The sequence below is a fragment of the Peromyscus californicus genome, unplaced genomic scaffold (assembly GCF_007827085.1).
Source record: "Peromyscus californicus insignis strain IS unplaced genomic scaffold, ASM782708v3 Scaffold_16__1_contigs__length_79575227, whole genome shotgun sequence".
NCBI classification, from domain to species: Eukaryota; Metazoa; Chordata; class Mammalia; order Rodentia; family Cricetidae; genus Peromyscus; species Peromyscus californicus.
Window position 1 is genome coordinate 3,580,199 of NW_026294458.1, and position 14,168 is coordinate 3,594,366.

The 14,168-nt window shown below is 51.7% G+C and overlaps 1 protein-coding gene and 1 long non-coding RNA gene across 3 annotated transcripts; one reads left to right on the forward strand and one right to left on the reverse strand.

Annotated features, from left to right (window-relative positions):
• Positions 1–7,799: 7,799 nt before the first annotated feature.
• On the reverse strand, positions 7,800–10,459 carry LOC128111750 (uncharacterized). The gene is made up of 2 exons (XR_008218686.1): positions 10,361–10,459; positions 7,800–8,246 (listed from the first exon to the last, which is right to left on the reverse strand). It is a non-coding gene; the product is annotated as an uncharacterized LOC128111750 (long non-coding RNA).
• Positions 10,460–10,687: 228 nt separating this feature from the next.
• Tmem191c (transmembrane protein 191C) lies at positions 10,688–13,414 on the forward strand. Of its 2 annotated transcripts, XM_052740023.1 has the most exons (10): positions 10,688–10,965; positions 11,117–11,240; positions 11,320–11,370; positions 11,447–11,524; positions 11,678–11,734; positions 11,854–11,913; positions 12,026–12,090; positions 12,171–12,243; positions 12,381–12,421; positions 12,501–13,414. In XM_052740023.1, exons 1-10 carry the CDS (start codon positions 10,811–10,813, stop codon positions 12,706–12,708), a joined length of 912 nt encoding a protein of 303 aa, XP_052595983.1. In that variant the 5' UTR covers positions 10,688–10,810; the 3' UTR covers positions 12,709–13,414. The 2 variants fall into 2 exon arrangements, with proteins under 2 accessions (XP_052595983.1, XP_052595984.1); XM_052740024.1 differs by lacking the exon at positions 11,447–11,524.
• Positions 13,415–14,168: the final 754 nt, after the last annotated feature.

The window sequence follows — 14,168 nt, forward strand, 5'->3', positions numbered from 1 at the left end:
TAATTTCTTCTGTGTGTTTTCCTGGTGCTTCTGTGAGTGCCACGGTGTGTGTAGAGTCTGGGGCTTTGTGTATGATAGTTAAGCACTCTGCTGGATGAATTATATCCTAATCCTCCCCCCCCCCCTCCGAGACAGGGTTTCTCTGTGTAGTTGTGGTGCCTGTCCTGGATCTTGCTCTGTAGACCAGGCTGACCTCAAACTCACAGAGATCTGCCTGGCTTTGCCTCCGGAGTGCTGATATTAAAGGCGTGTGCTGCCACCACCCGCCTGGCATATCCTAATTTCTAACTGATCCTTCATCTCCCAAGCACTGGTGCCTATATCTGGTTTATTTTAAATTCCCGTGGAAGTGTTCTCTCCTCTCTCCTATCCCCCTCTGTTCTTGAGGTACCATCTCACCATGTAGCCATCTCTCCTGTGTAGTGATATTGTGTTCCCCAATATATTGTGCACCCTAATTTATCTGGGGTCAGAGAACAGAACAGCCACTAGATATAGAGGTCAGAAAATGGTGGCACTCACACCTTTAATCCTAGCATTCCAGAGGCAGAGATCCGCTTGGATCTCTGTGAGTTCAAAGCCACACTGGAAACAGCCAGGCATGGTGACTCTTGCCTTTAATCCCAGGAAGTGATGTCAGGAAGCAGAAAGGTATTTAAGGCGTGAGGATGAGGTACTAGGCTGGTTAAGCTTTTAGGTTTTTTTTTTTTTTTTTTTTTGGGTTTTTCAAGACAGGGTTTCTCCGTGTTGTTTTGGTGCCTGTCCTGGAACTCGCTTTGGAGACCAGGCTGGCCTCGAACTCACAGAGATCCGCCTGGCTCTGCCTCCCGAGTGCTGGGATTAAAGGCGTGCGCCACCACCGCCCGGCACTTTTAGGTTTTGGAGCAGCACAGTTCAGCTGAGATTCATTCTAGATGAGGACTCAGAGGCTTCCAGTCTGAGGAAACAGGACCAGCTGAGGAATTGTCGAGGTGAGGAAGCGGTGGCTTGTTCTGCTTCTCTGATCTTCCAGCATTCACCCCAATACCTGGCATCAGGTTTGATTTTATTAATAAGAACTTTTAAGATTCTTGCTACACTCCTGCCTCTTGCTCCCCATTGTGATTAAATGACCAGTCCCAATGTCTATATTTAAAGATTTATTTGTGTATTTTATGTATATGAGTGCTCCGTTCTGTCATATACATATACTCCTGCATGCCAGAAGAAGGAGTCAAAGCCCATTACAGGTAGTTGTGAGCCACCATGTGGTTGCTGGGAATTGAACTCAGAACCTCCGGAAGAACAGCCATCGCTCAAACCAAAAAATTAAAATTTGATGACCAGCTCAACTATCTTGCATGGCTTAAAGGCATTACCACCACCCAAGCCCCTGGTCTTAGCTGGTTTCTTTCTAGGTTCCCTTTACAATTTCCTTTGGCAGTGCTGGGGATGAATGTACAGCATGGTACTGTGCACAGTCCCCAGGCTCTGAGTTTAAGGCACCTCTTTCCCAGAGCTGTTTGAAGAGGCTTTTGACAGGTCTGGCTCCGGCACCCCTAAGGGGACTATTGAGTGGTGAGGATGGTTCAAGTCTTCAGGACAGGCTGGTTTCCATTTACAGTGTCAGTACCCACAGGGTCCGCACCTAATCTGCAGTAAAGGACCTGCCATGGTATCACCTGGTAACAGGAAGTTCCTCCTGGGTCGGACTGCACTGGTGTCGGAGAATCCCTTTTTTTTTTTTTTTTTGGTTTTTCGAGACAGAGTTTCTCTGTGTAGCTTTGCGCCTTTCCTGGATCTCACTCTCTAGACCAGGCTGGCCTTGAACTCACAAAGTTCTGCCTGCCTCTGCCTCCCGAGTGCTGGGATTAAAGGCGTGCGCCACCACCGCCCGGCACCTTTTTTTTTTTTTTTTTTTAATTGAGACTCACTGTATAACCTGGCTGTCCTCGAAGAGAACTGACTGCTCCTGTCTCCTGAGTGCTGGGATTAAAGGTTTGTGCCAACATACCTGGCGAGGATCACTCTACTTCTCAGGATCCCATATCACTCAGGCTAGTCTCTTACTCCAGAGTTTAGGACAGCAGAATTCTGATCCTAACTCCTCTCCACCTCCTGAGTGCTGGTGTGTGTGTGTGTGTGTGTGTGTGTGTGTGTGTGTGTGTGTGTGTGTGTGTGTGTGTGTGTGTGTGTACCACACCTGGCTTAGAGCATCGCCTTAGCTCCCTCCACTCTGGAAAGGAGGAATAGTCAGGGTCTTCTGCAGGAGCAGCAAGTGTTCTGAACCACTGAGTCATTTCTCCAGCCCCTGAAACTTGATTTATTTTATTTTTTTTTTTTATTTCTTTGTTTAGTTTGGTTTGGTTTTTCAAGACAGGGTTTCTCTGTGTAGCCCTGGCTGTCCTGGAACTCGCTTTGTAGACCAGTTCCATGAACTCAGAAATTTGCCTGCCTCTGCCTCCTGAGCACTGAGATTAAAGGTGTGCGCCACTACGTCCAGCTTTGAAGCTTGCTTTTAATTGTGTGTGTGTGCCACCATATGTGTGTGTGTGACTGTGGAGGTCAGAGGACAGCCTTGGGTGTTAGCCCTCACCTTCCATGTTGTTTGAGACTTGGTGTGTGTGTGTGTCTGTCTGCTGTGTACACTAGACTGGCTTCTATTCTATTCCTCCTGATTTCCCATAGAAATCCTGGGACTTGAGACAAATGCTACAATGTCTGGCTTTATGTGGGTTCTGGGGATTTGGACTTGAATCCTCACACTTCTGTACTTCCTATTTCCCTAACCCCGAAAGGGAACTTTTGATGTCTTGTTCCCAGTGTCCAGTGGAAACCAGGTGGTGTTGCCACCATCTTGGACTGTTAAAATTGACAGTAATGGTTGCTTCCTCTTCACAGGCTGTTAGGTCATGTGTGGTGGTCTGTACTGATTATTTTCCAGACTCTGAGTAGGAATGTGTGGGCACTTGTGAGACTTTAACTCCTGGCCTGGGCAACTGCAGGTCTTTGAACCTCTTTCCAACTGTGGCCTGAGGGAGGCAGGAGCCCCTGGAGCCAGGGGGTGGAGCTTGGGTGTGTGGTCAGGCTGAGTGAGGGCAGATGTACGCAAGGACAGCATTCAGGCTCAGGACAGATGAATGATGACCTATGGAAACCAAACGAGTTGGGTGTAGGGGAGGGAGCCTGGTTCTTCTGGATAGGGTAGGAATCCAGAAGGCACTGTTCTGTGCATGAACCTGGCCTGGTCCCTGAAAATACAGAAAGGCTTGTGAGGAAACCCTGAGTGATACTGAGAGTTCTACCCTGGCAATGGCTCAGCGCCTGGCCAGCAAATTGAGAACAATAGCATTCAGGCCAGCACCAAGGAGCCGTCATTGCTGGCTTCCGTCAGGAAATAGTACATGTATGTAAGCTAGCCCAGAGGAGCCCAGGACACTTGCTCCTTCTCTGCTTGGGCTTCGCTTCTGGACGGGCAGCCCAGCAGAGAGATCAAAGCAGCTCTGGAGTACACAAGCTGCCACCCACCTCCTGTACTGAGGCTCTGTGTATACTCTTCACAGTGAATTCACTACCTTAGCCAGTGCTATTGAGTCAGCAAGTATCTCAGAGACACTATGACCCCAGCAACTCTTAGAAAGGAAAACAGTTATTTGGGTCTGGCTTACGGTTCAGAGGTTAGTCTGTCATCATTATGGCAGAAGCATGGGGGTGCTGGAGAGGTACCTGAGAGTTCTACATCTTGATCCACAGGCGTAGTGAACTCTTCCTTCGTGGGCATAGCTAGAGGATAGGATTCCTCAAAGCCCTCCCTTCAAGGACACACTTCCTCCAACAAGGCCACACCTACTCCAACAAAGCCACACCTCCAAATAGTGTCACTCCCTATAGGCCAAGCACTCAAACACATGTGTCTGTGTTTTAAAACCACCACAGCAAGCAGTGTGGGGCTGCAGTGTTTTGAGCTCTCTTAGACTGCACTTGGCAGCCTGGACGATTTTCCTGCATGTAGAATGTACACATATCTCTGAACAATGCACCTAGCAAGCTGGTAGCGACCTAGCACCCTCCAATGATGGGTTTCTCCTTATAAGGCTATGAAACGTAGATTCTGTGCAGTCATACTCAAGGTGTTTTGTTGTTGAGACAGGCTGGCCTGGAACTCACTGTGTAGTCCTGCCTACTTGCAGGGTTCAAGGCATGCCTGGCCCATACTCCAGTTACATTCAGGCACAAAAGTAGTAGGGAGGTCACTTGGCCTGAGCCAGTTTTGAGTTCATGTACAATATGGCAAATTGTGTCCTTAAAGTGAACTTTTAGAGGAAAGTACCTTATTTAACATCTTAGGCCTAAGTACAGTTGTGTATTTGTGATTAAAATTAAAATAAGATGCATTATGGGAAGGTACATGTACAACAAAGAAATGATTATATAACTTAACCTGTCAGTCAAAATAGAGAACCCCCCAAACTGTACCCCTTAGCAACTAGCCCCACTATGCAGACCCCATAAGCATCCCAGGTTCTTGTCCTTGAAACTTTCCCCTCATCTAGCTGACCGTGAACCTCACATTCCTCTCCACTCTGCCACTTCACTGTGAATGGTGTTTGTGTCATTTTCTTAAATTCATTCTGAGTAGGACGCTAAGACTCTGACCACCCATAACAGGGTGGAGTCTCACGTGTCACTCTGCAGCCCAGGCTGGCCTTGAACTCACGACATCAGCCTGGCTCCGCCTCCCGAGTGCTGGGATTAAAGGCGTGCGCTGCCACCACCACCGCCCGGCTCTTTTTTTCTGGTGTCACTATAGTATTAAGGTTTCTCAGCGTTCCCCTTAGACTGACGTAGGAACAGTTGGGTTGGTGACCTGGGGAAAGGACATTGTGTGCAGAGTGGGGGTAGTTATCTGGCACTTGCTAGAATTTAGGGTGGTGTATGGGGCAGTGACCAGGCGCCAGCTGGCTCATGAAGAAACTTAAAAGCCAAATCACAGACTGGTGAGATGGCTCAGTGCATGTAGGGGCTTGTCACAACCTTAGCTTGATCATTGGGCCTGATGGAAGGAGAGAACTGATTTCCTGCAAGTTCTTTGATCGTGCATATCACACACACTGAAACACACGAATGATGTCAGGCTTGACTTTGGTAATCAAAGTGCCAAGTGTACCCCCCTGCCATCATCATGATGTCCTCAAATACCCTGCCCACAGATGATGGCAAATGAGGCCACCACATGGCTGAAGTGGCCACTATAGGGCAGGTCTGGGATTCAGTGTGAACAGATGTGACCCAGGATCCAGTGCACAAGAACATGCATCCAGGCATACGGCAGGCACCAAGTGCTGGCCTCCTGGCCTACAGTGGGATTCTTTAGGTGCGGTGTGGGTGCTGAAGAAGCAGGTCAGAGGAGTCCAGACCCCTCCCTCTCTCTCTTCAACAATCCCTGTCTCAGCTCCATGGGGTGAGGGCCAGGCCATGTCAGTCAGCCCCAGGGGGAAGGCTGTAACCGGCCTCTGGCCCCCTTGGCAGGAATGGGAGGGTGTGCAGTGGAGAAGAGCCACAACGGCTTGAGGGACCTCACCTGCCTTTTAGCAGTGGCCTTACAGATGCCAGGATAGATCAGTTGGGGCAGCAAAAGGAGTCGAGGAACACCAGTGAATTGGTAGAGTTGGCTCTGGAACCCTGAGGCCGCATCTGCCTGGCTTTGGAATACCAGCTTCTCCCTACAGGAGCCTGTGTCCTCCTTGGTCACCATGCCAGGTTTCTGTAGCAGAAGCTTTCTGTACAAACAATGCCTTCTTATGTCCTGGACACAGTTCTAAGTGCCAGTAGATGCCTAGGGCTGAGCCCCAAGGACACGGTGAACACATTGGGCAGGATGGGTTGTATTTGGGGTGCCGGGAGAGGGAGGAGCAGGTGCCTCTGGCAGGTAATGTCTGAGGAGCAACAGGTGGCAGCTTTGTGTGCTTTGCAGCCAGCGAGGACTGATTTGAACTTGTGTTTTGTGAAGTCAGCCATGGAGGGTTTAAGGACGTTTAGTAGGGAGATGGGCAGGGGAAGTGGACCTTGGGGAGTTTGGAGTGATCCAGTCTGAAGCTGTGGCAGTGAAGGTGGTAAGAGTGGGTGGCACAAGGCAGCCTTTCCCCCCAGTGTACAGTGGGTGGCACTGTCTTCAAGACCATGTCCCTCAAACTTCTCCTTGTTCATGGGGGCAAGTGGATCTCTCAGTGTTGGGCAAACAGTAGCCAAGTCACACTGGGCTGAGGCAGGGCACTTCCCAGTCATAATTGACAAGTCCGGGAGATAGGTCTATAGTTTGGAATTGGAATTGGGGACAGGCTAGTGTAAAGGCTGTGCATGAAGCTTGGAGGCATCAGAACAGGACCAGCAAAGGGAGGCCTGGGGGCTGTGTAGGATCTGCAGAAGCTGTCCCGGGGCATCCTCGTGGAACTGAACAGTGAGATGGACAGGTCAAAATGTTTGTCATGGTGGAGAGAGAATTTTGGACCTTTGGTGAGGGGTAGAGAAGGCATGAGAGAGCCCCGAGGAAATGTCCAGAGAGCAAATAGGTGAGTGTCCCGTTAGGATGGTAAACATTGACTATTTCCCTGGCAACTATAGCCTCGTACATAGTACTCACTGGGGCACTGACCCCACCCCCCTCCCAGGCAGGAGATGGTCCCCAGGTAGCATGGAGAAACCCTTAGATCATCATAACTGCCGAGCCATCTCCCCAGCCCCCAAAATGTTTAGTAAAACTTCAAGTCCGCTTTACACTGAGCTTGGTTGGATTCCCAGCACTCACAGCTCAAAACAATCTGTAACTCATTTTAGGAGATCTGATGCCCTTTTCTGGCCATCCTTCACCCTCTCCAGGTGAGCCTAGGACCAGGAGCTCTGGCCAGCAAAGAGCAGTATTTTACAACCCGTTTCTGTCCCTGTGTATAAAGTGTCTGTGTCCTGAGTCTGCAGCCAGGGAGAAGCCAAGATTTCCTAAGTTGTGGGCAAAGGTCAGCCAGCCAAGCCCTTAGGTAGCTGCTGTCATTTTGTATAGCTTTTGTCAAGGGAGGTGAGGACGAGGACCGCTTCTCTCTGTCACAGCAGTCTCAGGAGTCACCATTCAGCTTTTAGGGACCTCAGGCCATAGACTCTGGACTTTGACACAGAAAAGTATTGCAAGATTGCTCAGTGTAAAGCCGACTTGAGGTTTCACTAAACATTTTGGGGGCTGGGGAGATGGCTCAGCAGTTATGAGCCCTTTCCCAGAGGAGTTGGTTGGATTCCCAGCACCCACAGCTCAAAACAGTATGTAACTCATTTTAAGAGATCTGATGCCCTCTTCTGGCCTCCACAGGTACTGCATAGACATGGTGCATGGACTTGCTGGTAAAACACCCAGACACATTAAAATGAAACTATTTTTGTGTGTGTGATGTTGAGAGTAGCACACTTGTGCCATGACCTCCCTGTGTAGAGGTCAGAGGACAACTCCAGCACTCTTTCCTTTCACTGGGGGTCTGTAGATTGAACTCAGTTTACTGGGCTTGTCTGATGATGAGCATGTCACCAGCCTAAGATAATTCAGACTTGAAACATGAGGGGTAAGAGATGACGAGATGCTGAGAAGAAGTGGCTCACCCCAGAGCGTGGATGTGGACTCCTCGAAGGAGCAAGACATAACCAAGTGTGGATGTGGGCGTCTCTGGTGGGACTTGTTCCTTCGGAGATGAGAACAAACAAAGTCTTCTGACCCCAGATAGGAAAACTGATGACCAACTAAAGTATGGATACACACCACCAAGGCCCAGGGCGCTGAAGCAGTTGTTGAACCAGTGCTTTTATTTGGGTTCCCTGCCCTCAGGGAGCTGAAAACCTGCGCACAGCCTGCAGGCAGCTTGGCAGGGGAGGGGGTCTAGGAAGCCCAGTTAGTCAGAACCTCTCCAGGTAGCTGGCTGGTCTCTGTCTCCCAGGAAGAAGGGTCTCGAGCATCTGATAGTCAGCCTCGGGGACTTCCTGAGGCTTTTGTTGGTTTGTTTTTCGAGCCCGGGTTTCTCTGTGTAGCTTTGGAGCCTGTTCTGGAACTCGCTCTGTAGACCAAGCTGGCCTCAAACTCACAGAGATCCGCATTTCTCTGCCTCCTGAGCGCTGGGATTAAAGGCGTGCGCCACCACTGCCTTGGCTCTTTAAAGTGGAGTTCTTCAAAGGCTGGCCCAGGAACCTGAGACTGGAGATCCCAGGGAGGTCTCAGAGGGGACCCATTCGGATTACTGCTAAAACAGGGGTGCAAAGTTAATAGTCACGTTTGAGTTTCAGAAGTGCATGCACGCCTCTCTCTCTCTCTCTCTCTCTCTCTCTCTCTCTCTCTCTCTCTCTCTCTCTGTGTGTGTGTGTATGTGTGTTAATACCCTATGCAAGGTCACATACATTCAGGCCTTAAGCCTATTCATTGCCATGTTAGCATCCAGTGTCTGTAAACAACATCCTCCACAGCAAATGTTGACGCTGGTATGAGACTCCAGGATGGGGGTGGAGGCTCCTCTCCTTTCCCATGTCCTAATTTTGTTTCTCTATCTTGCCTCGACTTTCACCTTTTTAACATAGTACAGTGCTTTTCTTCTGCCAATTTTTAGCCAGGGATGGTGGTACAAGTCTTTGGATACAAAAACAAGGTTGCCACAGTTTGGAGGTCAACTAGGGCTACAGATGAGCCAAGGTTACTTAGCAAGAAATTATTATTATTATAAAAGCAACAAATACTGACCACAAGAAAAGGCCAGGCACAGGGGTTCAGTCTGTGGTCTCAGCACTTGGGCAGTGAGATGGGGGAGGGTAAGGAGGCCCGGCTCACGCTTGGCTACAGCTGAGTTTCCGGTCAGTCTGAACTGTATGGCACCCTGTCTCAGAGAATAAGAGAGAACAAAATCGAACACAAGAGCTAGTCCGAGATTAGTAAAACCGAGCAGCTGCCGAAGCTGCAGGTGTGCCTGCTGAGTGACTGATGATCAGGGGCTGGTCAAAGGCTAAGAGGAAGGAGAGGCCTTGCGGAGTGGGCGATGGCTGAGGAGGAGTCTCACGGGAGCACTGAAGACCTAGGGTCTCAGAGGGAGAAGGCACATCACAGTCTGCCAGGCTCTGTCTCCATCCCCAACACAGCAAATACAAAAACCAAGTGTTCAAACACTCTCTCCCAAATGCCTAGGGCCATGGGTTTCAGAGACTTGGAGTTTTGAACTATTTGTATAGACATGACACACAGCACCCTATCCTGGAAATCTGAAATGTGCTGATGGTACCTGAAGGTTTTGGGTTTCTAGGCCAGGCACATTGCAGACAGCAAGGGAGTTTCAGGTTAGCCAGAGCTATCAAATAGCACAGCCCTTCCTTTAAATAAATAATTGATTTGTGTGTGTGTGTGTGTGTGTGTGTGTGTGTGTGTGTGTGTGTGTATGTGTGTGTATGATACTGGGGATTGAACCTAACACCTTGTGTATGCAAAGATTCTACCAACCAAGCAGTATCCCCAGCCCACTTTAAAAAAAGAGAAAGAAAAAGAAAGAAAGAAATCTATTCATTGTTATGTTTTGTTTGAGCCTTTGTAGTCGAAGTCCAGGTGGCTTCGAATTTTCAGCAAAATCCCTCCCTCAGCCTCCCTAATGAGGCTATGATGCTTCATTAAATATTCATTACAGCATCGGGAATGTCTACCTCCAAATTATTAAAGAAATTAGCTTCTTAAAATCTCTGTAGAGAACTAGATCACTGTAGAATGTGAAAAGCCACAGTGTTCAGTTAAGAGCACTTTGCTGCTCTTCCAGAGGCCCTAAATTTAGTTCCTAGCACCCAACTGGGCTCACAACTACCTCAAACTCTAGCTCCAAAGGATCAGAGGTCCTTCTGAGGCACCTGCACACGTGGCACATAACAACACACAACATCAACATAAGGAAAAACAAATTGTAGGAAAAATTTATTGAACTGAGTGTAAACCAGTACCAGGGAGATGGAGGCAGGGGGATAGGCTTGAGTTCAAGACCAGGCTGGCTACAGTGTGAGACCCAGTACTCTCAGAACCTCCCAGATCACAAAACTCGATCATCTTCTTCTACCCAGACCACTCAACAAGCCCGATCAATAAGGGTTTTCTAGAGCTAAAAACATGGAGAAAAGAGAATGCCTTGGCATTCTAGCATCTCAGACCTGTCCTGTCACCCCTCACTCGGCAAGGTGCCGTGCTAACCAAAGTCCAATCACTGAGACCACATCAAAGTCATCATTGTTCCAACACAGGGGGCAGAAAATGAAAGGAACTTAATTTTAAACGTTTTTCTCAAAATTCTAGTATTCCCTTGCGTGGTCACTCAGAATCTAAGGGGAGGTATACCTGATTTATCCCGTAGTTACAGTTACTGTGGTGGTTCAGTTTCATTTTTCTTCAGTCAGGATCTTCTTGCTATGTAGCTATGCTGTCCTTCAACTCTAGGTGATGATCCTGTTGCCTCAGCCTCTGGACTTCAGGGATTACAGGCATGAACTGTCAAGTCTGGTCTTACCTTAGAATTTTATTAACTTGTTATCAATCCGATCGTGATTTGATACTTTTGTGTGTATTTTGAGACAGGTCCACATGTAGCCTTCTGATCTCTATGTCTCCCACACCCCAGGAGATAGGATGATAGACGTGGGCCACTAAGTCCCGCATTGATAAAATGTATATACCTGAATTGATTGGGCGTGACCCCTTTCGGGTCGGGCTCTGGCGCCCCCTGCTGCCCATTGTGACGCGGGCCACCGGATCGCCCCGGCGGCGGAGGTCCGGCAGAGTGCTGGAGCTATGGCTGAGCCGCAGGAGCAGCTGCTGCAGCTGCAGAAGGACAACCGCGATGGCCGATTGCGGAAGCAGGAGCTGGAGGAGCTGGTGCGTGGGCTGGAAGCCGAGAGCGAGAGCCTCACCGGGCGCCTGGACGAGCTGCGCGAGCGTGAGCGCAGGTACGAGGGCACCGAGGCCCCAGGGCAGGCTTGTTGGCAGTCTCGGCTCGGGCGGTGGGAGCTCAGCCTGGAACTCTCAGGCTGGCGGTGGGCCTTCCCAGAGGATCCTGCGCCCTAGTTTCATCATTGGCCAATTTGCCCCGCCCGGCAGCCTGCAGCGGAGACGAAGCCAAGCGTCGCGGGCTATGCGAGGGGAGGCGCGCGAGGCGGCGCGGGAGCGCGCGGAGCGGGCTCGTGGGCTGCTGGAGGCCGCGGAGCAGCACCGGCTGGACCTGGTGCGGGCAAGAGCAGGAGGCGGGACCCGGGGTGGCGAGGCGGGCGGAGAGGCATAGACAGCCTGGACCCTGTCCGCAGGAGCAACACAATCGGAAGCTGCAGGAACAGTGGGAGGAGCTGTCCAGCCAGGTACGTACAGAGGGGCTCAGGTCACGTCCTCGCCCCCAAGTCCCATAAGCCAGGCACTCACAAGCTCGGTTCCCAGCTTTTCTACTATGGAGGAGAACAGCTGAGTCAACAGCGAGCGGATCAGCAACTGGGGACTCAGCTTATGGCACTGCAGGTACTTGGGCGGGGCTGTGGGCGGGGTCTGACTGTGGGCGGGGCCGCGCGCTTGCGTGGGTGGAGCATCGGACCGAAGGCTAGGGACCAAGCCTCCGGGCACAGCGGTGTGCGAGGCTTGCAGGTTCTTGACTTCACTTGGATCCTCCCGAAGAAACACCTGGAGCTGGCAGAGGCCAAATTCACCATGCAGGCCGAGGGCCTGCGACAGGTGCGAACGGCGCTGGCCTCTGAGGGGAGGGCTCGGGGGAGGGCATGTCCCGGTGATGCTTATCCAAGGTGTCCCCCCCGTCCCGTCCCCCCCCCCCCCCCCCCCCCCCCGGCTTCTAGAGCGCGCAGCGTACGGAAGAGGCCTGGGCCAGTTTCCAGGAGCAGAGTGGAGTCCTGCAGGTGCGGCCCCCGCGGTTCTGAAAGCCGGTCACTTCCGAATGCCCCGCGGCCTCATCCACGGCCGACCGGCCGACCGTATCCTCCGCCCTGAGTCCCTGTTGCCACCCTCCAGGAGCTGCAGGGAAAGGTGATGGAGGCAGCGGCTGCGCTGGATGCCACGCGAGGTGGCTCGGAACCGTAAGGGCTGAGAGATTAGGGAGGACGGCAGGGCAGCGCTGAGCCGGGCCTGGTGGCCCATCTCCGTGCCTGTCCTGCAGGTGGAACTTGCAGCCTCGTCGGGTGCAGGACTGCGCGGGCTCACTCATGGAGGAGGTGGCCAGGGCTGACAGTGTGAGCACGGGCCGGGGCGCGGGCTGGAGCTGGGACCCTCCCGCTACGGGGGACCCGCTCTCTTGCGGAGAGACTAGACTTGGCTAGAGCCTGGCCGCTGCCCTGGCGCAGAGCTGGATGCGGCCCTTTCTCTGCAGGAAAAGCGGCTGTTCCGCGGTGCGGGCGCGGGGAGCATCAGGTGAGTGGCTAGCAGGGGTCCGGCGGTCCGGGTTCGGGGTCTGGGAGCCACCACCCATGCGTTCGTTGGTGGTTCCTAGGCTATGGGCGCTGAGTGCACTGCAGACGCTGTTGCTGCTCCCGCTGGGCTTCCTGGCGCTGCCGCTGCTCTACGTGGCGCTGGCAAAGCCCGACCCCGTCGGCCCGGGGCTCTCGAGTAGTCTTGGCTCGGACGCGGTCTTCCGGCGGCTGCGCTACACGCTGTCGCCTTTGCTTGAATTGCGCCCGCGCGGACTGCTGCCAGCCTAGATCAAGCATCACGCCGGCTTCGGCCGCCTACACCTCTGTCTCCTTTGTGGTTTCTGGGGTGCCTGCCTGTGTGAATAGGGCGGGGGTGGAGCTCGTGTGTTCCTATGGGCCCAGCGACCCCTTGTCACCTGTCCGCAGTGGGGCTGCTCCGGTGCCCAGGCTGTCCTTTCTACAGCCCTCGCTGCCGAGCGCCAGCCTGATCCCCTAGGGAGTCGTTTGCTATTGTGAGCCTGAACTTTGGGCAGGATGGATGGTGGCCTGTCAGGTCCCCTCCGTGGTGTGTGGATTATTTTCCCGGGATGCGCAGTTATCCCAAATCTCCCGCAACATTGGTGTTCCCTCTGGGCAGGTTCGAGTTCGCCAAACCCAAACTTCCTCACGGCATCTAAGCTCACTGATAGTGCTAGTAGTATACGAGGGATGTCCTGCTTAGTGGAAATGAATCTGGGTTGAATTTTGACCCTACGCATATAAGCTTCAAACTACTTATTTGGAGGTGGGGTCTCACAGTAGGCCGTCCCGGCTTTGAACTCAATATAGCTGAGTGACCTTGAACCGCTCATCTTCCTGCCTCCCCCTCGTGAGTGTTTGGATTGCAGGCATGAGCCATCCACCAGGTGTCGTTTATTCCGTCCTGGGGACTGGACTAAACATTTGTGAGTGCTGAGCTATCACCACGGCGTTTAAATAAACAGCTTTTCTGATACGTTTTTTGGTGACTCGCTTAATGGCCGACAAAATAGTCTATAAAGATGAACACAGAGAAAGCACCTGCTGTAGTTAAGGTTAATCGCGTCCAGCAGCCTATTAGTTCTATCCATTGGAGTCTTCAGCTCCTTGGCTGGGGCAACGGCTGTCTTGATCCCAAGAACCCACGTAAAAAAAAGCTGGATGTGGTGGTGGTGTCAGTGACCTCAGTGCTGGGGAGGTAGAGATGGGCATGTTAGTGAGCTCCGGAAAATGGGAGACTGTCTCAGGAAACTAAACGGGGTGGCTGGAGAGATGGTTAATGGTTAAGGGCATTTTGCTGCTCTTTTTTTCTTTAAATTTTTATTTATTTTATGTGCATTGGTGTTCTGCCTGCATGTGTGTCTGTGTGAGGGTGTCAGATCTTGTATATAAGACTGCCATATGGGTGATGGGAATTGAACCCAGGTCCTCTGGAAGAACAGTCAGTGCTCTAACCACTGAGCCATCTCTCCAGCCCCCATTTGCTGCACTTAAAGAGGACCTGGGTTCAGTTTCCAGTATTCAGGAAAAAAAACAGTTGTTTGACAACATCCTGTAACTGTCCCGGGGATCTGATGCCTTCTTCTGGCCCCCTCACCGAGCACCAGGTGTGGTCAGGGTGCACAAACTACATGCAGATACTCATACACATAAATAATCTTACAAAAAAACAAAACCAGCAGGTGGTGGCGCACGCCTTTAATCCCAGCGCTCAGGAGGCAGAGCCAGGC

Excerpts from the sequence above, each read along its gene's own strand:
- Tmem191c (XM_052740023.1), top strand. The coding sequence starts at position 10,811 with ATGGCTGAGCCGCAGGAGCAGCTGCTGCAGCTGCAGAAGGACAACCGC. Across the intron at positions 11,241-11,319 it reads AGCAGCACCGGCTGGACCTG|GAGCAACACAATCGGAAGCT; the intron begins GTGCGGGCAAGA and ends CCCTGTCCGCAG. Across the intron at positions 11,914-12,025 it reads AGCAGAGTGGAGTCCTGCAG|GAGCTGCAGGGAAAGGTGAT; the intron begins GTGCGGCCCCCG and ends GCCACCCTCCAG.